The sequence below is a fragment of the Camarhynchus parvulus genome, chromosome 7 (genome assembly GCF_901933205.1).
Source record: "Camarhynchus parvulus chromosome 7, STF_HiC, whole genome shotgun sequence".
Lineage (NCBI taxonomy): Eukaryota > Metazoa > Chordata > Aves > Passeriformes > Thraupidae > Camarhynchus > Camarhynchus parvulus.
Genome location: NC_044577.1, coordinates 15,260,152 through 15,286,138, shown reverse-complemented (window position 1 = coordinate 15,286,138; position 25,987 = coordinate 15,260,152). Strand labels below are relative to the sequence as shown.

The following is a 25,987-nucleotide window of genomic DNA, read 5'->3' as shown; positions in this document are numbered from 1 at the left end:
AACATGTTCAAAATTAATCTGTGCCTGTGACGTGTGACAAAGTGTGTCTTTGAAACTCATCCCATAAACTGAAGCAAAAGTCAACAAGGCGAGTGTTTCAAGTGAACTTACTTAAAATGTCTTTGGCAGTGTGTTTATCCGGAACATCACTTGGATCGCTGTATCCAATCTTATTGACAGCATAAACACGGAACTGGTACTCTGTATCCTCCATCAGCCCCGTTACCACAAATTGTGTAGCCTGTAAATTCTTGGGTAGATTGCATCTGACCCAGTTGTCTGTGTCGGCTCGTTTTGATTCCACTAGATAACCAATGATAGGGCTTCCTCCATCATATGCTGGTTTGCTCCATGACAGGCTTATGGAATTACGAGTAGTATCAACCACTTTCGGGAAAGCAGGTGGGCCAGGAGGATCTGAGAATTAAAACAACATAAAGTTAGCATACCAAATGCTGCATGATAATATTTGGAAATAATAATGGAAAATATCTGAGATTTTAGCTTACATTGAGGGTCACGAGCATACACAGCTTTAGATGGTGCGCTAGGCTTGCCAGGTCCAGCCTTATTCAATGCTATCACCCGGAATTCATACTCTGTTCCTTCTTGGAGTCCAGTAGCTTTAACAGTTCTTTCAATGACAGGCTTCCTGTTTACTTTTGTCCAGTTAAGAGCCTTCGTTTCACGCTTCTCAAGTATATAACCAGTTATTGGGGATCCACCATCACTAGCTGGTGGCTTCCAGCTAACAGTCATAAAGTCTTTTGTTACATTGCTAATTACTGGTGGATCACAAGGTCCGGGCACATCTGTGGAGATTTATTTGAAAATTACATTCACATTCTTAATTATGGACAAAAACCCAGTGACTAATGAAACTATTCCACAAAGCACTTACCATATGGGTTCTTAGCAACTGCAGGTTCAGTTAAGATGGGGTCTCCAACACCGTATTTGTTTTCAGCACAAATGCGGAACTGATACTCATGTCCTTCGATCAGTCTCTCCACAGTGCAGCTTGTAATGGGTACATTGGCACTGACTTGGGCCCAGTTAGGTCTGCTTGTTTCACGCTTGTCTACAATGTAGTTAGTAATTTCTGAACCTCCATCTTCCAAAGGAGGCTCCCAAGAAAGCATTGCACGATCTGCATACATATGTTTGACTTTGACAGAAGCTGGTGGGCCAGGCTTATCTAGAACAATTAACATCACATTGTTATAGTTCTATCTCTTGCTATATCATTTAATTAGAAAAGTGTTTATTAATAGACAGTTTTTAGCTTACCAAGTACTTTAAGCCTAATGGTTGCTGACTTTGATCCACTTGCATTTTCGGCAGTGATAGTGTAGTCTCCTGTTTGCTTCCTGTTAACACTGAACAACTCAACTGTAGCAAGATTTCTCTTCGTGGTGATCTTAAGGCCTTCAGATGGCTTTAAAACTTCTCCTTCTTTCTTCCAGGTGATTGCTGGCATTGGCTTGCCATACACATTTGCCTCCAGGCGCACATTAGTTCCAGCTTTTACTGTAAGCTGTGATTGCATAGACAGATCCAACTCTATTCTGGGAGGAACTGAAAGGAAAGAGTCCAAAAGTTAATCAGTCTAGTAGGAGATAAATGTCTCATTCTTCTCATGATTGTAAGTTTCCAATATGCACAGACTCCTTCCAGAGCTATCAAATGCTTTTGTATTCCTTACCATTTTCTGGATGAATGGTCACTGGATCAGAAGGTTCTGAAGGTCGACTAATGTTAACTGCTGTCTTGGCAATTGCTCTAAATTGGTACTGAGCATTTTCTTCCAAACCAGTCACAGTGTACTCTTCCTGGGGTATTTGATACGGAGTTGTATTGCACCGAACCCACTTATCACCAGGTAATTTGCAAGCCTCCACAAAGTAGCCAATAAGTTTGCTACCACCATCATGCTTTGGTCTTGTCCATACCAGTGATGCAGTACTCTTAGTGACATCAATAACTTCAGGTTTTCCAGGGGGATCTATGGCAAATAAAAATGCATTATAGTACATTTTTCAAAAAAGAACTAAGACATTAAAAAATGGCTTTTATATTACTGGATCCTATTTACTGCATACCTAGACAGTGCAATCAGAGTGATGTCATAATAAACATGAAAGTATAAACAGAAGGGCAAACTAAAGATCATAATAAGTTGCAGATATAAAACAGTCTGTTGCAAAGTATTGGTATAGGTGGCTTACCAACTGGTGCTCTTGCTGTGACAAACTCTGTTGGTTTACTAGGTTTACTTGCTCCAGCTCTGTTCAATGCATAAATTCTGAAAGTATACTCAAGACCTTCGATGAGGCCCACACAAGGATATTCTGTGGAGCGCACAGCGGTGTCGTTAGCTTTCACCCAAAGTAAACTATTCCTTTCCTTGCGCTCAATGAGATAACCAGTGATTGGACTGCCTCCATCGCTATCTGGTCTATCCCAAGCAACAAAAATGCAGTCCTTATTGACCTTGGTGATACGTGCATTCTTTGGCTCACTGGGAACATCTAGAAAGGAATATGAAGAGAGACATCAATTGAATGTTTTCTTAGTAGAAAGTTTAAATAGAGAAATGCTGCTATCAAAAACTGGCATACCAAATGGGAATCTTGCAATCATCTTGTCTGAAGGAAGCGGCTCAGAAATCCCAAAACGATTTTCAGCACGAACACGGAACATATACTCTTCTCCAGGAATCAGTTTTCCAATTCTGCAGCTTGTCTTTGTGACAGAAGATAAAGCTGTTACCCAGTCTCCTCGGCTTACATCACATTTCTCAACTACATAGTTTGTAATGTTGCTGCCCCCATCTTCAAGAGGTATGTGCCATGAAAGAGTACAAGCATCAGCATCTATTTCAGAAATATCAAATGGAGGCTGTGGCGGACCTGGTTTATCTGCATGAGAAAAGTATATTAAGAAAAAAGGGATGAAATAAAATGGCAATCACTGGAATATAGTAAAACCAGCTTTGTATAAAGCTGGACTGAAAAACAACCAAATGGAACATACCCATGACTGTCACTTTGATTTTCTGACTATCAGTACCAGAGCTATTTTCTGCAGTAAGAGTATAAAAATCAGTATCTTTTCTAGTCACATCCTTAATGATAAGAACAGAAGACTTTTCTGCTTTATGCACAGCAAGGCGACTGGATGTAACTACATCTTGATCTCCCTTCAGCCATTTACAGACTGGCTGAGGCTTCCCATATACATGAGCTTCAATTCTCAGTTTCTTTCCAGCTTTAATGTGAACATGATCAGGCATCAGAATCTTAGGTGGGACTGTAAAAAAAAAACACACAGGGGCAAATAAGTTCAACTTCTTTGACATATTAATTTACTTTTTCTCATTTTCTCATGTGAAACTTCTCTGCTTCTCTCTTAAGTGGAATCACCTGTATGAATGACTAGAAATTCTTTAGTTTAGGTTCCACTTATGGACAACTTCAGTTTCTGCAGGTGACAATATCCATTCCAGTCCTACTTTTGTGTTATTGTACAGTTTATAAGAGAATATTTATGATTTTGGATTGCCTTCACACACATTTATGTAGAGATTTTTGCACTATTAATGCACAAAATATAATTTCTCTTTTTATCTGAAACCTGTTGCATGCTTATGCTGACCTTCTACAAGAAACATGGAGAAGAAAACTGAAGTTCTTACTGATATAAACCTGCTTGCACAGTCAGTCTTTCTGTATCTTTGAATTATTTTTCTCCTTCTTTTGTACAAAATCAAATTTTTCCCAAAAGAAACCTGACAGCATGTTTGGTGTACTTCCTTCCACTGGCTAGTTTTCATTCTCCTGCTCCTGTACATCTCTCTTTTTCTTACCATGTCCCAAATTAAGAGGATTCTACTCATCTTGCCCTTATCCTACCTCTTTCTGTGCCTCAGGAACCCTGCCACCTTAAATAGGCCAACCTGTCCTCCATGATTTTTGTTTTAGATTCCCAACCAACCTTATAATATAAACCATTTATTTTCTCTTACATTAAAATAGGTCCAGCTTTCCAATTTTATCTCTCAAACTACCAGTCTGACACTTCTTCTCTTTCATTTAAACCAAATTGAAGGTATTTTAAATTTATTTATTTATTTCTCCCTAATTCTTATCTTCCAGCTCCAACTGCAACTGTACCTGAAAAATTATTTAATAATTCTGACTTAGTGGTCAACTCTCATTTTTTCCTGACCTGTCAAAATATTCAGTGCAGTTAACCATAATCCTCCACATAACTCTGTAAAGCAAACATCTTTCTGTGGCTCAAAAACCTGTATATCTCACTCATTTAATTATTGCAGCAGTATATTCAGTAGTATTCACATTGTTACTTACTGAGTTGTTCTTTAATTTCATATTCTCCTGTAGCTTCTATTGGCAAACTTACTCCTACAGCATTTCTAGCTGCCACTCTAAAGTTGTACTTCTTTCCCTCTTTCAGACCAGCCACAACAATGGAGAGATCTTTAACGACTGAATACTCCATCCAGCGATCTGCTGGTTGATCATGTTCTTTGTAGCTAACAATGTATCCGTCAATCTTAGAGCCTCCGTCGCGCAGTGGTGGCAGCCAGCCTAAAGTAGCACTATTCTTTGTAATTTCAGTAACTTCAAGTTTTCTTGGTGGATCAGGTTCACCTTTCAGGGGAAAAAAGGAACACATTAAACACTGAATTTCCAAGATTTTCTTAATCTTGAATATTGGATGCTATCCATGCAAATTCAACAAGAACAATATATACAAGATGGAAACTTGTCATAATTTCAAAGGTACTATATTCATTGACCATATTGTTTGAAAGAAACTGATACAGATATACTTATGTTTATACTTGAGCAGCTAGCAGCATTGTTCCATGTAGAAGCACTAACTCAAAAAATGCAAGAATCTGTTAAAATTAGAGAAAAAGAAACAGAAAACATCCATGGAGGAAAACATAAAATATACATAAAGGCACACTCACTTAGAGGATCTGATGCTAGAACAGGTTTTGGTATGTCACTCGGAACACCTGATCCATATTCATTCACTGCTGTTACTCTGAAGTAATATTCATTTCCAGGCACAAGGTTTGCTATTTGGAAACTAGTTTTCTTTAGTTCTGCCGTGACTGTTGCCCATGTCTTCCTGTCAGCCTCCCGTTTCTGCAGGATGTAATGAGTCACTGGGCTACCCCCATCATTCTCTGGAGGTGCCCATGAAAGATGACAGGACATCTTAGTGACATCTGAAACCTTGAAGTCTGACACAGGTCCAGGAGTATCTATGAAGAAATTTCATTTTATGTTAGTATTTTCTTCTTTAAAAAGTTAAAATTAAAGGGGACCAACAGCTGTCTACATGGAGGGAGTTAGTGTTAGGTGATACAATTATGCTCAAAAACTGTTGCACCTGAGGATAATAAATATTCCTGCAAGTAACATCCAAAATAGTTTTAGAATTGTCTTGAGGTATTTTCTCATTACTTACCCAGAACTCTGACGTTCACAAATACAGCCTTTTCTCCAGCTGCATTAACAAGGGTCAATGAATATTTGCCAGAGTCATCACGTGTGGAATCGGGAATGACACAGAAGGCCATAGTGTCAACCAGATCAACTTGTCCTTTTCTGATAACATTATCAATGCCCATTCTCCTCCAGGTGACTTTTGGTGCTGGGCGACCCCTCACAATGGCAAAAAGTCTAATAGGGCATCCTGCTCTGACTGTGACTAACTTTCTCATGCTGGCATCCAGCTCAATCTCAGGAGGTTCTGAAAGACAAAGAAATAAAATGCAAAGTTTTGCACATTAAATAAAATAAGCATAAAGAAAATAAAGTGTTGTATGTAAACACCCCAAAAGAAGATGGGAAAACCCACCAAGAATTTCTTTGGGAGACACAGCTTCTTTCAATTCTGCTGGTCGGCCAAGGCCAACCTGGTTTTGGGCAGAAACCCTGAACTCATATAATTGCTTCTCATCAAGGCTGGTAGCTGTGAATTCTGTATGAATAACTTGAGCAGCAACATTGCATCGTTTCCATCCTGCTTCAGGATCAGCACCCTCAACTTTTGGTCTCATTTCCACAACATATCCAATAATCGGAGCACCACCATCGTACACCGGTTTTCCCCAGCCAAGGGTTAAGGAAGTCTTTGTGCTATCAACCACTCTCAAGTTTGTGGGAGGACCAGGTGGTTCTGCAAGACAGTAAAAATTACAGATTAGAACACAGCTGTACAGTTTAGCAACTTGTTAACATTGAAATAATACAGAAAAATACAGGGATTTTACCTATTGGGTCTTTGGCAATTACAGGTCTTGATGGCAAGCTTGGTTCTCCAAGTCCAACTTCATTTTCAGCACTGACGCGGAACTGGTATTCGTGACCAGGGAAGAGATTAGTAACCTTCTTGCGTCTCTCCGGGATTGGAGTTTTAGTAACAGGAACCCATCTTAGTGACCGCTTCTCTTTCTTCTCTAAAATGTATCCTGTAATTGATTTTCCACCATCATATTCTGGTGGATTCCAAACTACAGTCATCTCTTCTTTGCTGACTCTTGTGACATCTGGAGGGTCGGGGCGTCCAGGTCTATCATATTTTGTTTTTGCAATAATTGGATGTGTTTCTGTTGGTGGACCAGTGCCCATTTTATTCTCTGCACGCACTCTAAATATATATTCATTACCTTCAATGAGTCGTGTCACTTTGGCATAGTTTGTTAGGACAGAGGAAGAGAATGTAGACCAAACCATACGCTTGCTTTCACATTTTTCCAGGATGTAGTTCTGTATTTCACAACCACCATCATCTTCTGGAGGATCCCAAGTAACAGTACATCTATCACTTGAAATGTCAGTGACCTTCAAGTTTCGTACGGGACCTGGTTTATCCAAGACAATAACAGTAGCATATGCTACGAAGCTACCAGCTGCATTAGTTGCTGTAATCACATATTTCCCACCATCAGTGCGCCTTGATTTTGTGAGAACAAACTTAGATGTGTCAGAAGTGTTTTCAATACTGACTCTTGGAGATCTGGTGAGATCTGTAGCATCTTTGTCTTTTGTCCATACAACTTCAGGCTGTGGTTTTCCTCTGACTCCAGCCTCAATTCTAATTGTGTCACCTGCTTTCACAGTTAGAACTCCACTTAACTTCAAATCTAGCACTGGTTTCTGGAGATCTTCCTTCACAACAACTTCAGCTGTTTTTACCCAGTTACTTTCACCAGCCTCATTCTTAGTTTGAACTCGGAATTGGTAAATTTTATTTTCCACACATTTATCTACCATGTAGTGTGTTTCCTTAATGCTGCCTTTGTGAACTCTTTCCCATTCATCTGAATCTTTCAGTTTTCTCTCAACATGGTAACTTAAATTGGGACTTCCACCATCATAATCTGGCCTTCTCCATTTCAGGTATACAAATGTCTTTCCTTTCTCTGCAATGTGAAGATTTTCTGGCTCTCCAGGCTTGTCAATAGGATTGATAGCAAGGATAGGAGTCTTGGTCTCAATGCAAGGGCCTGGGCCTATTTTGTTCTCTGCACAAACTCTGAAGAAATATTCACGGTTCTCTACAAGATTTGCCTTTACTAATCGTTTAGTAATATCAGAGGAGACAATTGACCATCCCCTCTGATTTGGCTGACGGTATTCTACTATGTAATTTGTAATTTCAGAGCCACCATTATCCACTGGACTCTCCCAAGAGATCATACAAGAGTCTTTTGTGACATAGCTTATTTTCAGGTTCTGACATGGTCCAGGTCTGTCAAGTACATTAACAATAGCAAAAGCTTGAGCCTGTCCACAGCTGTTTTTAGCTGCTATTATATATTTGCCATGATCAGATCTTTTGGCTTCCTTCACTTGCAGTTCGACATTAGGTAGATCATGAAGTATTTCAACATGCTTTTCTTGGACTAGTACTTTGCCATCTTTAGACCATGTTATTTCAGGATCTGGTCTGCCTTTTACCTTACCAGTAATACGTATTGTTTGACCTACTCGGACAGTAATTAAGTCTCGACAGGTCACATCTAGGCTTATTTCTGGTGGAGAAAGAATATCTTTTGCAAGTACAGTTTCTGGTAGTTCTCTTGGTTCTCCTTCTCCCACGATGTTAACAGCTTTTATTCGGAATTTATATTCATTTCCTTCTATTAATCCAGGTACTCTGAAAGCACACTGTCTAATGAGTTCATCCTTATTAATCCTATTCCACTGTGTAGTTCCACTTTTCTGACATTCCACAATGTATCCCAGAATTGGGCTGCCACCATCCTTGAGGGGCTTTGTCCACACAAGATCAGCTGATTCTTTAGTTTTGTCTTTTAATTTTGGATTTATAGGTGGTCCAGGAGGAGTGATAGGACGTGATGCTTTTATTGGATCAGAGCTTGGAGATGGTTTGCTTAAGCCCACCATGTTTTCTGCAAAAACTCTGAATTCATAGGTGTTGCCTTCAAAGAGACCAGTGACTCTGTATTTCATATCAAGTATAGGTGTCTTATTGACACGCACCCATTTACCAGACGCTTCCCGACGTTCAAGTATATAACCAGTTATTGGAGTTCCACCATCAGATTTTGGCAGGGTCCAAGACACTGTTGCAGCATTTTCTGTAATATCATAAACAGTTGGTTTACCAGGTGGGGATGGTGGATCAAACATGTATTTAGCAACTGTTGGTTCTGAATCCAGAGGTGCACCAATGCCTATCTTATTTTCTGCACGGACACGGAAAATATATTCACAGCCTTTCTGCAGCCGTGGAACCTTAATTTTTGTGTGACTTGTTCCAGAGCTAACCACTCCCCAAGTTTCTTTCTTCGATTGACGCTTCTCAACAATATAATTTATTATAGGACTCCCACCATCATCTTTAGGAGGGCGCCAAGAAATAACCATATATTCTGGTGTTACTTCAAGAATATTAATAGGACCAGTTGGTGGGCCTGGAACATCCAAAACTGTAAGGTGCAGAGCCACAGTTTTGCTGCCAGCTGCATTAGATACTGTGAGTAGATATTCTCCTGTATCTTTTCTTACACAGTCTTTGATAGTAAGCACAGTTGAGTAATTGTCGGTCTCAATCTTGTATTTGCCATCTGGTTTAATTTCAGTATCATCAGTAACCCATTTTGCTGTGGGAACTGGCACACCTCTCATAATCGCTGGAAGGCGCACTGTAGTGCCAGCTTTAACAACAAGACCTTCAATTAACTTCACATCTAGATCCACAGATGGAGGTACTGAAATTAGAGAAAAATGGAAATTAATTTTTCAGGGCAAATGCTTATAGAAAAAGAGAAAAAAAATCAGTGAAAAAACATGAAAAATCAAAAATTACCTAGTTTTTCTTGACACTCAATTGGTATAGTTGTATCTGGAAGGCTAAGACCAACAATGTTTTGAGCTCTCACACGGAATTTGTATGTTTTTCCTTTCTGTAGGCCTGTAACAACACAGTCCAGCATAGGGACTGTCTGGAACTTTGTCCATTCATCTGCACCATCTTCTTGATATTCCACCAAATACCCAGTTATCTCAGCACCACCATCACGATCTGGTCGATTCCAAACAAGGGAAACTTCAGTCTTGTCAACGTCAACATGATGCAGATTCTTTGGTGGCCCTGGAGGATCTTTTAAAACACAAAACCAAAATGGTTACTAGGATGAAAAATCTACGGTACCAGTGTATCATGTTCATACCAATAGGACAACCTCAAAATTACCAAATCCCATATAAAAAAAATCAAACCGTATAACTGAAAAACACTTACGCAGTGGATCTATAGCTTTGATAGGCTTAAGTGTTTCCACATATGGACCTCTACCATACTGATTCTCAGCTGCAACTCGGAAGAGATACTGAGTGCCTTCCATCAGATATTTAGCCATATGACTGCGTTTCTTGGAGGATGATGAGATGGCTACCCACTGTGCAGAAGCTACATCTTTCCTCTCCACCACATAGTTGGTAATCACAGAGCCACCATCATCTTCTGGTTCCATCCAAGTGAGATAGCATGAGTCGCTTCTAACATCACTGACATTCAGATTTCTGGGTGGACCAGGCTTATCTAACATTGATAAAAATATAATCTGTTATTTATTTGGTAACCGAAGCATTTCTTAAAAAACTTTGTAAATTTCAAGATAAACTGTATTATATTTTACGTAGTTTTTAGTCCTTTTTCTACTTTTTATATTTGCATAAAAATATAACTTGGTTTATAACTTGGTTTACAGATATTTTCCAGAAATTCCTTTATTTCCTAATCTTCATTTATAGAGTAAAAAGATGTTGTATAAAGGGAACACAAAATGATTACCTAAGACCACAACTTTTACTGAAACAGTCTTTGAGCCAGCTGGATTTTCAACTGTCAGGGAGTACATTCCACCATCTTCATGGACAGTATTACGGATTTCAAGCTTACTGCCAACTCCTGTAACTTCAATATCAGCCTTGGGTGAGACCTCATGATCTTCCTTCTTCCAAGTAACTTTGGGGAATGGAACACCTTTAATAACAGCACTAAGTCTCAGGGTATCTCCAGCTTTTACATGCTGTTCGCGGGCCATATTAGCATCAAGTATTAACTCAGGAGGTTCTGGAATCAAAAATACAAGTTTTTACAAAATGAGGGAAAAAAAGGTCTGTTCTTAGGTTAACTTATCTGATTTTATTAAACTCACCAAGCCTGTCCTTTACTTCTACTGGATCAGGAACATGTGCTGGATCAGATTCACCTGCTGCATTGACTGCCTTGACCCTGAATTTATAGGTTAATCCCTCAGTAAGACCAGTGACTTTGTAGTTTGTTTCAGGACAAGAATCTGCTGTAAGATTAGCCTGTTTCCATTCCTCATCTCCAACTTTCTGAAACTCTATAAGGTAGCCAATTATCTTGCCATTTCCATCATGGCGTGGTGGTTGCCAAGATAAATCAACTGAATTTTTAGTTTTATCTACTGCTTCTGGATTAACAGGTGGACTTGGTTTTGCTGTTATAAAAATAAAACAATAAAGAAATGGGAGAGAAAAAAAAGAAGCTATTAGAATAATTTTTGAACTGAAACTGAGTGCATTAAAAATTCAATGAGAAATGAAATGTGATACTTTACCGATTGGATCTCTAGCGAAAATTGGCTTTGATGGTGGACTAGGATCACCAACACCAATTTCATTTTCTGCTGAAACACGGAATTCATACTGACAACCTTCAAGGAGATCAGGTACTTTGAACTTTGTACCAGGGAAAATTGGGTCTTTGGTAGCTTTGACCCATCTTGTAGCCATGGTTTCCTTCTTTTCTACAATGTAGTTTGTTATTGGCTTGCCTCCATCATATGGTTTGTTCCAAACCACTACTGCAGAGTCTTTGGTTACATCCTTAATGATTGGTTGCTCAGGTGCATCAGGAACACCTGGGGTGAGAAGAAAAAAAGAGTGTATGAGCACTACAAACAGAATAAATATTGGAGTTTCTAAATAAAATTGAAAACTAAAAACTTACGGAAACGGTCCTTGGCTTTCATCTCATCAGAGATGAGAGGATCACTTATGCCATAAAGATTTTCAGCATAAATTCGAATTTGATATTCTCTTCCTTCAAGCAGCTTGGGAATTTTGCATGTTGTCTTCACCGTGGCAGACGTAACTGGCATCCACAAGTCTTTGTGTGTATCCTTCTTCTCAATTATGTAATTTGTAATTTCACTGCCTCCATCATCTAATGGAGGTTTCCAGGAAACAACCATATGATCTTTAAAGACTTCATCAAATATAACTGGGCCTACTGGAGGTGATGGGCGATCTGTTTAGGAAAAAATAAAGCATACCCATGCTTTTTTATGAACGTCACAAAACAACATAGATTAAACACTGTCAGTACAGCAAATACAGTATAAAATTAGAAACTTGACAGCACAGTTATAATAAGGAATCAAGACTTCAGGGTTATTCCTCTGTAATACATGTTTGATATACTGGAATTAATTCCTTAATGCTTAGAAAGTACCTGGTGATTAACATTTTCTACAGTGTTGAGATTCTCTAAATGCATGTAGAGAGATTAAATTATTCATGCTGAATAAACAAATTCAGAGTTAAATAAGTACTTAAAATAAATAAATAGATTTTTAGTATAGCTGAGAAAGCAGTAAATTGAATTATTGTAATAAAGAGCATATTTCAATACTTAAATTTTATAAAAATCAATGAATTCTAATCACCAATAAAAATCACATACAATATTGTTGTTCAGTAAAACCTACCAACAACATGAACTTGACAAAATCCTTTTCTTGATCCTGTGCTGTTCTCTACAGTAACACAATATCTGCCTGTGTCTTCACGGACAGATTTTACTATTCCCAAACAAAGAGTTGTAGGAGTTGTCTTAATTTTTATTCTGTCATCTTCTTTCACAACAATATCATCCTTTAGCCAAGTAACCTTTGGTGCAGGTTTGCCTGAGTAGCGTCCAGTCAAGCTGAAAGCTTCACCAACTCGGACAATAAGCTTGTCTCTAAAGTCAAGGTCAAGTGTGGGAGGAGCTGAAACACAAAATACACAAAGCCCACAAATGTCAGCAATATTAATATGAAAAAGTAAGGAATCAGTAAATGTAATTACTATTTTCAAAAGAAATATGAAAAAGAAACATACCTATTTCATCCTTGCACGTGATTGGTTTAGTGCAAAATGATGGCTTGCCTTGCCCCACAATATTGCAAGCACTCACACGAAACTCATAGGTGTCACCTTCTTTCAAGCCTTCTACAGTGAATTTCCTATCAAGCATTTTCTCCTTTGTAACTTTGTGGAATTTGTCTTTTCCAATGAGGCGGCTCTCTAGAACATACATGGTGATATCTGAGCCTCCATTATATTTTGGAGGGTTCCAAGTTAGTGTAACAGAGTTCTTGGTAACTGCTTTTACTTCCAGGTCTTCTGGACGGTCAGGAACAGCTGTGAATAAAGTAAAAATAAGGTAGATTCATTTTTCTTCATATTCAGAATCTTCCTGTGTATTAATCTCATCTGACAGTTATCCAAACCAAAAATATTCTTACTTATTGGATCTCTAATGAGAATCTCTTTTGTTGTTTCTGTGAAAGGGCCCATGCCAATTATATTCTCAGCTGCAATTCTGAAAAAGTAGGCTTTCCCTTGAATAAGTCCCTGAACAGTAGCATTCTGTCTTGTAACTGTGTAGGTCACTGGAGTCCAAGCTCTGTGGTCAGATTCACGTTTTTCAATTATATAGTTGGTAATAGGAGAACCACCATCATCTTCTGGAGTAAACCATGACAATTTACAAGAGTCATTAGTTAGATTCTCTGTAAGGAGTGGCATTCCAACTGGGCCTGGCACATCTGGAAGCAAAGAAAAAAATGGAGTATTGAAACATACATGCTGAATCTTATTAAACTGTACTTGTTTACAAGCACTGAAGCTGCTATTTACCTAGCACATCAACAATAATTGTCTTCTTCCTCTCACCACCATCATTTTTAGCAAGAAGAGTGTATAAACCCTGGTGACTCCTTTTGCAATTCCTGATGACTAAAGAAGAACTAATAGCTGTTTCTTCAATTTTGGCTTCTTCTGGCAAAGCTTGCTCATCCCTGCTCCAACTCACTGTTGGAGGTGGTTTTCCTGAGACATATGCTATGATCCGAATTACTCCTCCAGCATGAACAACAATTCTGTCCCTGACACTTGCATCCAAATTAATATCAGGAGCCACTGAGGGGAGAGAAAAAAAAAAGTCAATTATTTCCTTTTCTTACTTTGAGTTAGACATACTAAGAATGTAAATCAAAATGATAAATACCAATTCTGTCCTTCATTTCAATAATGTCTGTAACTTCTCCAGGCTCTCCGATGCCAGCAGCATTTACTGCTCTAACTCTAAATTTATAAAAACAACCTTCTTTTAATCCTGTCACAACGAACTTGGTTCCTCTAATTTCTCTATCTTTTACCTGGAAAAAAAACATTGTAATCAGCAAACATCAAGATACCATCAATTTCTTTTCAGAGTCTGAAACAAATCTGACATTAGATATTATTTCAGATTTACAAGCACACGAAAGTATGAAGTGTACATGGATGTACATGGATCTAGCCCACACAGAATTCGTCAGAATTTTTAAAAGAAATATATCTCATGGACCTACAAGCTATTCCAAAGATTCGTCTTTTTTCTAACATATTCTAACATAGAAGGTTGTTAGAATTATCTATTTAGCAATCACAATTGTCTGGTCTCAGAAGAATTACGTATATTTTTGGACACATAAACTCATATAAGTGAGAGCAAGAAAAAATAGAGAATTAATCTATTTTCTTTTCAAAATCCAATATAAAGTCTCTTTACCTGGAAACAGTATAGGAAATGTGGGTTTTACTTAAAATGAACCCATGTATTTATGGAGATACAAAAAATAGCCAAGGTGTGCACCAGTTAGATTTTCAGTAATGCACTATTGAAAAAAACTGGGAAAATGTAGAAACATAGTAGTTGTAAACACTTTGACATCGTCTGATACCAGTGAGGTTTACTTTTCTGACAGTTCTAACTTGGTCTTCTGTGTTTTTTATCACATATTACCTACATATTTTCCGACATCTTGAAATAAAAATTGTAAAATTCTATATCTAGTATTTTCAAAGTTAACTTCATGCTGAGGAAGGACAAGCTTGGTCTGGTATTTTAAACATACGAAGATAATTATGGTACAAACTTTTAGAAAATAACTTGAAAAGCAAAAATTTTTAAAGAAATTTTTTCTGGAGCAATTCATATTGATAGATACAGAGAGAATAAGTGCTGATTCTGTTATGGTTTTCCACCTACCCGTTCCCATTCTTCCTTTCCTTCCTCTTTAAACTCAACAATGTAGCCAGTGACTCTGGAACCACCATCCTTTACTGGTGGAGTCCACTCCAAGTCTACAGAAGACTTTGTCCAATCAGTAACTTTTGGTATAGGAGGGCCAGGTGGGGCTGAAAAATAACATCATACAGCATAAAAATGTATTATACAATCTTATTTGAATACTTTCAAATTAAAAAAAAAATTAAAATATTTACCAATAGGATCTCTAGCAAGTGCTGGATCAGATGGCATGCTTGGTGGGCCAACACCAGCTGCATTGATAGCTGACACACGGAACTGATACTCAGAGCCTTCAATAAGGCCTGTAACTTTGTATGAAACCCCCAGTGTCATAGGCTTGATAGGATCTCGGTTAACCCTGGTCCATCTCTTTCCAGTGGTCTCTTTGCGCTCCAGCCAGTAACCAGTAATAGGAGAGCCACCATCATGTTCTGGTTCTTCCCAGTTAACTGTCATTGAGTCACGTGTTATACTGCTAACTGTTGGCTTGTCAGGAGGTCCAGGCACAGCTGAGGGAAAAAAATTCACACATAGCTTGTAAAAAATATGCTAAAAATACACAGAAATAGCTAGAGTGCAGCAGAGCTATGCACTCACATGGTCACCGTTGCACTAGGCAGTTAGCCATCTGCACAAGGTTTCTTTCCTCTTTCAATTTCTCACCCCTATTCAGGTACATATAATTCTGTGAAAAATGAAATACCTTTCCTCCAAATAAAAATTGTCAAAAATTTGTTTTCTAGCCTTTCTAGATCACTACCTCATTTTAGTGCTCAGCTTAACACTTGCTGTTTTAAGAACCATCTTCTCTTGCCAATCTAACTTTCCTCCTAGGTCTGAGCTTTTCTGTACAATTTATCTTTCAAAACTGAAGGTAGGAAATTGATTCTTTCTCATCCAAGACATTAATAATATCTCAAATACAATAAAATAACTTGAATCTTATCAAATAAACATTTACTTGTGTATTTAAGTATATAAATACTTGTGTATTTAAAAGTATTGAAATTGTGCTTTAATATAACACAAAGAGGGAGAAAAATATTTTAAGTGCCACACATGCTTTTAAGAACCAGGTACTACTGCTAAAACTCTTCAAGCTATTCTAGAAAACTTAATAAAGAGAGAAAACTGTAGTGGTATTTAACAGATGCTGTATGCATACCAGCATATGGAAACAACTGACATCACTTGAAAGCTTATTTCTACTTACTGAAAAGGTTTCGTGCTGTTTCTGGCTCACTGTCCAAAGGTTCTCCAATACCGTATTTGTTTTGTGCCATAATGCGGAACACATATTCATGGCCTTCCATCAGCTTGGGAACAGTGAATATGCATTCCTTGGGCTCATTAGTAACAGCCACCCATGTCTTCCTATTTGCTTCTTTTTTCTCTATAACATAGTTTGTAATCTTAGAACCACCATCATCTAATGGAGGAAGCCATGATATTGTCATTTTATCAGCCAAAATGGATTCAAATTTAATAGGTCCTACTGGAGGTCCAGGACGACCTACAAGATACGTTTTAAGAAAGAAGAATTAATCAAGTATCAAATGCATGATATCAATTAATGTAATTGTAAGAGTTCTTGATATGTACCCAGAACATTCAGCCGCATCTCCTTTGAAGCAGTTCCCAGGTCATTTACAGCTGTTATAGTATATAGGCCTGTATCATTTCTGCGAGACTGTTGGATCAATAAAGTGCAAGTATTTTCATCAACAATCTTGTTGACATGTTGATCATACGCCACTGGTGATTTGTCATCTGGTTTCTTTGGAGGAGCTTTTAGCCATGTTAATGTGGGGAAGGGTACACCCTTTATCTTGGCCACAATTTTAACATCTGTTCCTTCTTCAACTTCCATAAATTCTTTCAGCTCAATAGATGGTGGACCTACAACAAAATGTTGAAAAAATAGCATACAAAAATACTTCATAATTTTAAAATGGAATTTGTATTTACTGGTATTGCTACTTACATGTCTGGTCTTTGACAACAAGTGGGCCAACAGTGGCTGAAGGTCTGCTAGGACCTGCTATATTTACAGCTTTGACTCTGAATTCGTATTCTCCACCTTCTACAAGATCCTCAACAGTAAACTTTGTTTCTTCCACATCACGTCTGTTGCATTGCTTCCAAGACTCTTTCACTTCTCCAGTACGATCCCAGCGGAGACATTCAACATTATAATGTGTAACAGGAGCTCCGCCATCATTCTTTGGTGGTTTCCATGTCAGGCTCACTGTGTTCTTGGTTACAAGGCCAATCCTCAGTTTAATAGGTGGATCAGGAGGATCTTCACAAGCAAAACAGAAGAGTGAATAAATCCACCATACAGTACCATGTGGTTTAAAGGATTTGTTTGACTTTAATTTTACTTACGGATTGGATCCCTGGCTGTGGTCCGCTGGATGGTTTCTGCAGGAGGCCCAACTCCGAAACGGTTTTCTGCACGTACCCGGAAGAAATACTCTTGGCCAGTTATGAGATCAGGTACCACAAAGGAAGTACTGCCACAGTTTGGATTCACTTTAGTCCAAGCCTTCCCATCAATATTTCTCTTCTCTATAACATAGCCTCTGATTCTATCTCCACCATCATCATCTGGCATCTTCCATGAGAGTTTACAGCTACCTCTAGTGATATCACTTACTTTAAGGTCTTTTGGTGGACCAGGGACATCTGTTAAGATAAAAGCAAACAGACAAAATTTTACATAAGTATGTAGAAAAATAAGACTAAACGCTAACATCTGGATACTTCAATATATGCAAGCCATACCAAGCACATTGACTCTGACATGCACTGTCTTTTGTCCTGCTTTATTCTTTGCTGTAATACTGTATCGTCCAGAGTGACTTCTGTTGCAGTCAGGGATGATAATCTGTGAACGTGTATCAGTTGCTTCCACCTGCATATTATAAGAGCAAAAAGAAGTTATAGAGCAAAGTTGAATATTTATGTTTCAAAAATGCAATAATACTGAGGTTAAAAATATGGCTTGCTTTACCTGAGCTTCTTCAGGTACATTATGACCTCCCTCCTATAAACAAATAGAAATAATATAAATGTAAAAGGGAATAGGCTTAAATGTCTAGAAAGAAGTGTAGGAAAAAAACCTATTACTTTTACTAACCTTTGCTGCTGTTTTTGCTTTTCCTTCATACTCCCAAAACGTTTTTGGAACTGGACGACCTTTGATAACAGCTGGGATTTTAATTGTTGTGCCAGCACGACAAGAGAGCAAATCCTGTGCTCCAAGATCAAGGAAGATTTCTGGTTCCTCTGCAAAAACATTTAAATATATAATTTTTAAGAGCTACTGAAAGCAAAATTCCATCATCACTGAGCTGAAATCCCTCAGAAACATATGTAATGCATGTTCATGTGAAAAAGGCTGGACATACAAAAAGGAAACTGGGAAGTATACAAATAGAAAAACTCATTGCTGTAATTTTTTCATAAAATAAACAGTATTTCATTAGTATGTCTGTAGGTGCTCATCAGTTTCCTGATGGAGCATTCCCTGGCAATGGACATAATAATGAAACTTTCAAAGATGCGTGTCAGTCTTTTGCTACATTCTTGTATAATTGTTTATTCTGTTTTGACTTTGGCTTGCTTGGCATCCTTTTTGAACACTCATAGCAGTAAGTGGCATTTACATAAAAATACCTAAATCAGTTCTCGGAACTCTTACCTAGAATATCTTGGACAGGTATCTCTGATGTTGCAGGACTTGGTTCTGATTCTCCAGCAGCATTTACAGCTTTCACCCTAAATCTGTATTTTCTGAGCTCTTTCAAGTTGGGAATAACACATTCACAAGTAGGAAAGAGTTTGTCTCCTTCGTTCACCTTCTTCCAATCAGTACTACCCTCATCTTGCATTTCAACAATATATCCTTTTATAGGACTTCCACCATCCTTTTGAGGAGGCTTCCATGCAAGTGCTACAGATGATTTGGTTTTGTCTTTGACCTCTGGGCATGATGGTGGACCAGGCACAACTGGTAAAACAAGAGCAAGTAAAAATTACCCTGGTGCTAGTGTTTTCCTGTATTTTTCTAGATAGGTTTCTAGAAGAATGCAAGTATTTTCATTTCTTTACCTGTATATAGAGTATAAATCCTAGAATATGCATACCAATTACACATATTCCCTATGTTAGCAAGAGATACTTAAGGTACAAGGCAGAAATTTATTTGGCAATGCCTACACTGGTGTTATTACAGTATTAGGTACATAGAAGAGGCAAAAAATTAAAATTAAAGCTAATTATTTTTAAAATTTTAAAATCAGAAACTTTGTGTCAATATACTCTCTTAAGTTTAATGCAAGCAAAACCTTTGATTAATGTTAGTACATTAATACTTCATTATTAATAATTTTCATTAATAAATTAAAAAAAGTAATAGCAACACATTTTTTGTTCTTCTGTGATACAGTCCTCTAACACAGTCATACAAATAATATACTTACATATAGGATCTGCTGCCAAAGCTGGATCTGATGGTTCACTGGGAGGGCCAATTCCAGCAAGATTTTCAGCCATAACTCTAAACTGGTATTCAACACCTTCAGCCAAACGAAGCACATTGTGCTCCAGACCTTTTACTGATGGTTTTGTTACTGGAGCCCTGTTGACACGTGCCCAGTAGACACCTCCCACCTCTCTCTTCTCCAGCCAATAGCCAGTTATTGGGCTGCCACCATTGTCCAAAGGAGGCTCCCAAGTCACCAGCATAGATGATCTGGTGCGATCCAAAATTTTTGGCTTTCCAGGAGGTCCAGGAAGACCATAGGGATCCTTAATGACAACTTTTTCTGAGAGGCATTCATCACTTATTCCATATTTGTTTACAGCCCGGACCCTAAATTGGTATTTTTCATTTGTTGCAAGATTCCATACCTGAAAAAGAGGATTTAAATCAACACTTGGCTGCTTTCAGAATCAACTTATTTGGATTTAAGCAGAAGTATTCACTTTAAATTCTATCTTGCAATCTGACTGATGTACCTATGTTTATGTACTACACAGTTCTATGTGATGTCCTAAGGATACTCTTATTTCATGTGCATAGGACTGAACATAAATAAATATGTCATTATGTTTGTTCTTGCAGTTGGTAAAAAAAAAAAAAATAATTCTGGAAAATGGAAAGGAAGGTGTCTTCTCTCTAGTTCAGCTGAGGTGAAGTAGCAAAAGTGAACAATTTCTTTTGTTTGTCACGTAAGGGATAACAGAGATACATGGATGGGAAACATTTATCCAGTAATTCTGGAGTCTAAATGGAGCATGAGCACAGGTACCTATGCAAGTAGTAGTTTCCATTAAATATGTAGTCATTTTATTTTTATGCATACTAAAGTATGTAATAAAAATATTTTATAAATTACCCCAAATCTTCTCTCAACAGCGCCTTTGGAGACTTCTTCCCACTCAGACTTCTTCTTACTGGCATCACGTTTTTCAATAATGTAATGGGTAATTTCACTACCACCATTATCAAGAGGTGCATCCCATGTTAAATAGCATGATTCTGCTTTAATATCAGAAACAGCAAGATTTCTCGGTGGTGAAGGACGATCTGTATGAAAGCAATAGAGCATGGAACTACGTTAAAAAGAAGGCAAAGGCATTCTGTTAGCTGTCATTTTATTAAAATGTTGCATCCTTACCATACACTTCGACATGCACATTGCGGAATGCAGTGCCAAGACGATTGGTAGCTCTCACAGTGTAAGTGCCTTTATCATCCCTCACTGCTGCAGGAAGGATGAGTTCAGTTTTTGCCTCAGTTCTAGACACTTCTTCCTTGGTTATCTTAAGTGCATCAGATGTTTGGTCAATTAAAACTTCATTCTTGTCCCATTCAATCTTTGGCATTGGCAGGCCTGTTATATCAGCAGGAATGTTAACTGGTTCTCCTGCCTTGACTTTGATAGTATCTCCTCTCACAGCCAAACGCAACGTAACAGTTGGAGGCACTGAAAGGAGGAAAGTGACAGAGTGAAGATGGAGATGAAATAGAGAAAGTGTCTTGAAGTGTTCTGAAGATATTTATATGGATATCTTTAAAGTTGATATACCTTCATCATCTTGTATAACTACATTGAGGGGCAGTGATGGCTCGCTTTCTCCAATCTCATTGACAGCTTTCACACGAAACTCATACATATGAAGTTCATCGAGTTTTTCAACAAGAAGAGATGTTTTTGGACAGAGCCTTGCATTAACTCTTTCATAATCTTTTGAATCATGTCTCCTCTTCTCAACAATATATCCTAAGATGGGACTACCACCATCACTGCGTGGAGGCTTCCAGTCAAGTGTAATGGATGACTTCGTCCTCTCCGTGTACATGAACCTCTCAGGTGCTGTTGGAGGACCTATTAATACAGATAAATTACAATAAGAAAAAATTAAAATACCAGACAATTTTAAATCATAAGAATGCAGTGGCTCTGGCCTTTTAAAACCATAGTTCTTACATGCAAAGAATCTGAGTATGATTATGGTTCTATAAAGTTTCTCATGTATGTGGAGAAAAAAGTAATAAGCAGTGTCTCAGTAGGCACCAGTATTTTGCTATGTAAAGAACTACACTGGCTTCAGAGAACTGATTCAGAAACTTGACTGACGTAATGAAGCTAAGGTAGATGCCTATCCATGTATTTGAAAAATAAACACACTTTCTGTATAGAGGGAAAGAAAAAAATCTGACATTAATTTTTTTTCTTTTTAAAAACCCGGCAAAATAAGTCATCTTACCTAATGGATCAACTGCAAGAATGGGTCCTATTTCCACAGCTGGACCAGTACCAAATTTGTTCTTGGCACTAACACGGAATTTATATTCTTGGCCTTCAATCAGACCTGTAATATCACATTTAGATCTATCTGTATCTACAGCTAGTCTCCATGTATGCATTTTGGCATCCTTCCTTTCAACAATGAAGCCTATGATTTCACTGCCACCATCATCTTCAGGATCAGACCAGTTAAGCAAACACATCTTTCTGTTTGTGACCACTGGCTTTAGGTCAAGGACTGGTCCTGGAACATCTGAAAAACAAAATCAAACAAGTAAGGTAAAGCCTATACTGACCAAAAGAAAACCTTATTTAATTTGAGAAAATATTTTTCTTACCAAATACTTCTACTCTGGTTCCTGCTGATTTTGAACCACTGCTATTGGTAGCAGTAATCACATATCTTCCATGGTCTTTTCTCAATGCATTCTTAATGGTTAACTCAGATTTTGTGCCAACATTTTCAATAACAACTCGATCTTTGTCTAATTCCCCCTCATCTATAGCCCATGTAATGGTGGGAGCAGGACGCCCTGTCACAGTAGCAGGAATTTTAATAGTCTGTCCAGCCATGACCTGAATGCCTGCTTTCACAGAAACATCCAGCTCAACAGTGGGAGGCTCTGTGGAAGAAAGAGAAACAGTTCAGTAGTTGGAGGGAGGGATTCAAAACCACCTTTTAAGCATCTGGACATATCTTAAAAATAATACAATCGCAATACCTTTAGGTTCTGCAACTGTTGCGGGTTCAGTTTCCCCAGGTGGTCCTTCGCCAGCCGCATTGAGTGCAGTAACACGGAGTTTATAGTCTGCACCTTCCCTCACCTCTCCAACAGTAAACTGCAGGACCTTAATGGGTTTTGCTGTGCAGCGTGACCACTCATTTACACCCATCAGTTGTTTGTACACATGGTAACCAGTGATATCTCCACCACCGTTATACACAGGAGGTTGCCATTCTAGCTCAATGGAAGTTGCACTTGTGTCAGCAATCCTTGGAATCGGGGGACCAGGTGGCACTATAAATAAATAAATAAACAAACAAATAAGTGTAAATAAAAGTTAAAGGCTATGAATCCTATCTTGTCAACTGTCTGCTATTAGCTTCTGCTAATCCACTTACTTATTGGGTCTTGCGCAGTTTTTGGATCTGATGGTGGACTAAATTTACCAGGGCCAGCTGCATTTTCAGCACACACTCTGAAGATGTAAGTTAAACCTTCCAACAGTCCTTCAACTCTTACTTCCAGAGCATTCACAAGGTTCCTGTTGACCCGAGCCCAATGAGTACTATTGATTTCACGTTTTTCAATCCAGTATCCTATGATAGGGCTGCCATTATCTTTTGGTTCATTCCACTTAACCAGCATACTGTTGCTAGTTACATCTTCCACATCAGGCTTATTAGGTGCATCTGGTGGAGCTGAAAAACAAAAAGGTGGTTTTGCCATCATTGCTGACTCTTCAGAGCTTACTCAAAGCTAAGAGAGCACTATGATATAAGAAACTACTAATTTTAATTCATAGTTTTTCTGCTCTCTTAGAACCTTTGATTCCTAAAGGTGATCAGCAAGCAAATTTGCAATGGCTCTCTTTTTTCATAAGAATACTAGTCTATGAAGCACAAAGATTGTCACTATTCAGATGTTAAGTGTTTTAAGGGTAAAGTTTTATGACAGTGATCATCATTCTTATGTGTTTACTATTGAAATTAGAGTATTTTTGATAGTTCTTTGTATTTCAATGGTTTAAAATGATGTGCAATAAGTATCACATAGCTCAAGTTTCTTCTGGGAAACATCTACACAGATAAAGCTGAGTATTCTAACAGTCTGTTAGAGTTTTACACCTTGTTTTCTGAAAATGTCGTTTTTCAAAATTAAAACTTACAGAAAGGATCTTTAGCTGTCATTGGTTTTGAAACACATGGTGGTCCTGCTCCAACTCTATTTTCAGCAAATACACGGAATAGATACTCTTTTCCTTCAATCAGTTTTGTTACATGGAATTTGCAATGCCTGAGTGTTGAACTGACAGTGACCCAGCCCATGTCAGCTTTTGTATTGTCTTTCTTTTCCAGTACATAGTTTAGGATTTCACTTCCACCATCATCAAGGGGAGGCTCCCACTTGCAAAGGACAGAATTTTTCCTCAAATCTTCAAATACAAAGTTGACTGGTGGCCCAGGTGTATCTGTTAGTAAACAAGAAAAATGATGAGTACTCAACTTGTGCACTTCTTACCTAATACTCAGAACAACTAAGTGTTTTGAGGACATTCTTTACATACCCAACACATTGACTTCACATGAGGCTTTTGCAACTCCATGATCATTTTCTACTTTAATTGTAAATGTGCCATGGTCTGCTCTAATGGAGTCACGAACTGATAGTATGGACTCTCCTTCCTTATGGTTGTCAACACTCATACGTTCTGGCAGTGAAAGCTGGAAAGGTTTCTCTTCTTCAGCTTCACCCTTCTTCTTTTTAGGTGCTGTTACTCTCTTTTTGATATCCTCTGGTCTGACAACTTCATCATTCCTCAGCCAAGTAATAGATGGATAGGGTGACCCTGAAATATGTGCCTCAAGTACGATCTCATCACCTCTCTTCACCTCAAGGCCAGACTGTAGGTTTGCAGCAAGGAAGACTTTTGGAGCCTCTGTAATAACAAAGAATGAGAAATGAAGCATAGAATCTTTCAATATGTCTCAGGATATATGGCAATTAATACAAATGATCTAATGAACAATTCATACCAATAGGATCCACAGCTTTCACAAAAGGAGTAATCCGAGAAGGCTCACTGATGCCAGCAGCATTCTCAGCACGAGCACGGAACTGATACTCCTTTCCTTCCTCAAGGCCTTTCACCGTGTAAGTTAGTAAGGGTACCAGATAGTCATTGCATCTCTCCCATCTCTCTTTGCCCTTAGCAAGCTTCTCTATTATATAGCCCATAATCTTGCTTCCTCCATCAAACAGGGGTGGTTTCCATGTAAGAGTTACTGATTTTGATGTTGGATTATGGACTTCAAGGTCGACAGGTGGATCTGGGGGCTCTGTGAAAGAGTAGATCAAAAGAGGGATCATATGAGAAAAGTGAGTATGAAGGTTTTATTTAAAATTCAATTTTTTAGATTATTTAATAGAAATACAAACTTACGTTTTGGGTCTTCTGCAATGATCGGGTTTCTTAGTTCAAGATAATCACCCCCTCCAATCTTATTGACAGCTTTAACACGGAAGTAATATTCACAATTTGGTATAAGATCTTTGACTTGCCATGAAAGCTTATTTTCACCAGACATGACTGGGATGTATGTTTTACGACCAGCTTCCCTGCGTTCCAGAACGTAATGCAAAATAGGAGTACCACCATCAAAGTCTGGAGGCTCCCAGGATACTTTGCAAGAATTCTTAGTTACTTCGCTTGCCTTGATGTCTTTACACTGTCCAGGTGGACCTGTTTTAAATAAGAATGAAACAATTAGTTAATTAAATAGATGTGAATGTGTATTCTTATAAATATGAAATTATATTTCATTTCTCTGCTTTGCAGAAAGCAAAGAACACAAATGTGGACTACAGAGCATCTATATGAATTTCTGCTCCCAAAGATGAAATATAGTCAGAATTCTTAAATATAAAAAATTTTTATATTTGGGCTTTGAACAGTCACTGAATAGTTAGAGCAACTTCAGGTAAAGTGCTTTTTCATGGGACTTCATAACATCAATCTACACGTGTCTGAGTTGAAGTGATTTTTCTGCCTGGCAGAAACCGTATCTTTCTAGCCCTGTCTTCTGTCAGCTGAGGGCCCAAGTGAAGATAAGCATATTTCTCAGAATGGAAGAACACAGTTACCTATGACTTTGACATTGACTGAGCCAGTTGTTGATGCCAGCTTGTTCTCCAGTGTGATAGTATAAACACCAGCATCAGCATGAACACTGTCTATCACTTCAAGCAATGCAGAGGTGTAGTCACTCTTCATGGTTGTTCTGTCACCAGCTTTCAACTCCTTGCCATCTTTGTGCCATGTTATAGTTGGGGATGGAACAGCTCTGAAGGGTATAGGAATACTTAGCTTCTGTCCTTTAACAACAACAATGTCACGAGTTTGCAGATCAATGGTTGGATTACCTGTAAAGGTAAGCATAATGTTATCAGAAAGTTGCCAAACACCATTCTGTTTTTCAGTTATGCAGATCTGAC

The 25,987-nt window shown here is 38.1% G+C and overlaps 1 protein-coding gene across 24 annotated transcripts in view; it reads right to left on the bottom strand.

Moving 5' to 3' along the window:
* Window positions 1-25,987, bottom strand: part of TTN (titin) — a 238,116-nt gene that overhangs the window by 50,744 nt on the left and 161,385 nt on the right. For all 24 annotated transcript variants that reach the window (XM_030952694.1, XM_030952707.1, XM_030952698.1 and 21 more), the window contains 47 exons: window positions 25,637-25,915; window positions 24,936-25,235; window positions 24,529-24,831; window positions 24,060-24,431; window positions 23,661-23,963; window positions 22,894-23,193; window positions 22,493-22,789; window positions 22,109-22,393; window positions 21,730-22,023; window positions 21,048-21,347; window positions 20,637-20,945; window positions 20,355-20,545; window positions 19,437-19,866; window positions 18,656-18,964; window positions 18,092-18,240; window positions 17,966-17,998; window positions 17,737-17,866; window positions 17,338-17,637; window positions 16,934-17,251; window positions 16,552-16,848; window positions 16,163-16,462; window positions 15,144-15,458; window positions 14,908-15,056; window positions 13,882-14,032; window positions 13,512-13,793; window positions 13,118-13,420; window positions 12,711-13,013; window positions 12,317-12,598; window positions 11,557-11,856; window positions 11,165-11,467; window positions 10,736-11,044; window positions 10,369-10,650; window positions 9,817-10,116; window positions 9,382-9,675; window positions 6,317-9,283; window positions 5,902-6,222; window positions 5,509-5,793; window positions 5,003-5,302; window positions 4,374-4,676; window positions 3,037-3,312; window positions 2,622-2,921; window positions 2,229-2,531; window positions 1,706-2,005; window positions 1,291-1,578; window positions 902-1,198; window positions 510-812; window positions 112-417 (listed from right to left, as the gene is read on the bottom strand). In XM_030952694.1, coding sequence (XP_030808554.1) covers window positions 112-417; window positions 510-812; window positions 902-1,198; window positions 1,291-1,578; window positions 1,706-2,005; window positions 2,229-2,531; window positions 2,622-2,921; window positions 3,037-3,312; window positions 4,374-4,676; window positions 5,003-5,302; window positions 5,509-5,793; window positions 5,902-6,222; window positions 6,317-9,283; window positions 9,382-9,675; window positions 9,817-10,116; window positions 10,369-10,650; window positions 10,736-11,044; window positions 11,165-11,467; window positions 11,557-11,856; window positions 12,317-12,598; window positions 12,711-13,013; window positions 13,118-13,420; window positions 13,512-13,793; window positions 13,882-14,032; window positions 14,908-15,056; window positions 15,144-15,458; window positions 16,163-16,462; window positions 16,552-16,848; window positions 16,934-17,251; window positions 17,338-17,637; window positions 17,737-17,866; window positions 17,966-17,998; window positions 18,092-18,240; window positions 18,656-18,964; window positions 19,437-19,866; window positions 20,355-20,545; window positions 20,637-20,945; window positions 21,048-21,347; window positions 21,730-22,023; window positions 22,109-22,393; window positions 22,493-22,789; window positions 22,894-23,193; window positions 23,661-23,963; window positions 24,060-24,431; window positions 24,529-24,831; window positions 24,936-25,235; window positions 25,637-25,915 — 15,921 coding nt within the window. The remainder of the gene's footprint in view (window positions 1-111; window positions 418-509; window positions 813-901; window positions 1,199-1,290; window positions 1,579-1,705; window positions 2,006-2,228; window positions 2,532-2,621; window positions 2,922-3,036; window positions 3,313-4,373; window positions 4,677-5,002; window positions 5,303-5,508; window positions 5,794-5,901; window positions 6,223-6,316; window positions 9,284-9,381; window positions 9,676-9,816; window positions 10,117-10,368; window positions 10,651-10,735; window positions 11,045-11,164; window positions 11,468-11,556; window positions 11,857-12,316; window positions 12,599-12,710; window positions 13,014-13,117; window positions 13,421-13,511; window positions 13,794-13,881; window positions 14,033-14,907; window positions 15,057-15,143; window positions 15,459-16,162; window positions 16,463-16,551; window positions 16,849-16,933; window positions 17,252-17,337; window positions 17,638-17,736; window positions 17,867-17,965; window positions 17,999-18,091; window positions 18,241-18,655; window positions 18,965-19,436; window positions 19,867-20,354; window positions 20,546-20,636; window positions 20,946-21,047; window positions 21,348-21,729; window positions 22,024-22,108; window positions 22,394-22,492; window positions 22,790-22,893; window positions 23,194-23,660; window positions 23,964-24,059; window positions 24,432-24,528; window positions 24,832-24,935; window positions 25,236-25,636; window positions 25,916-25,987) is intronic.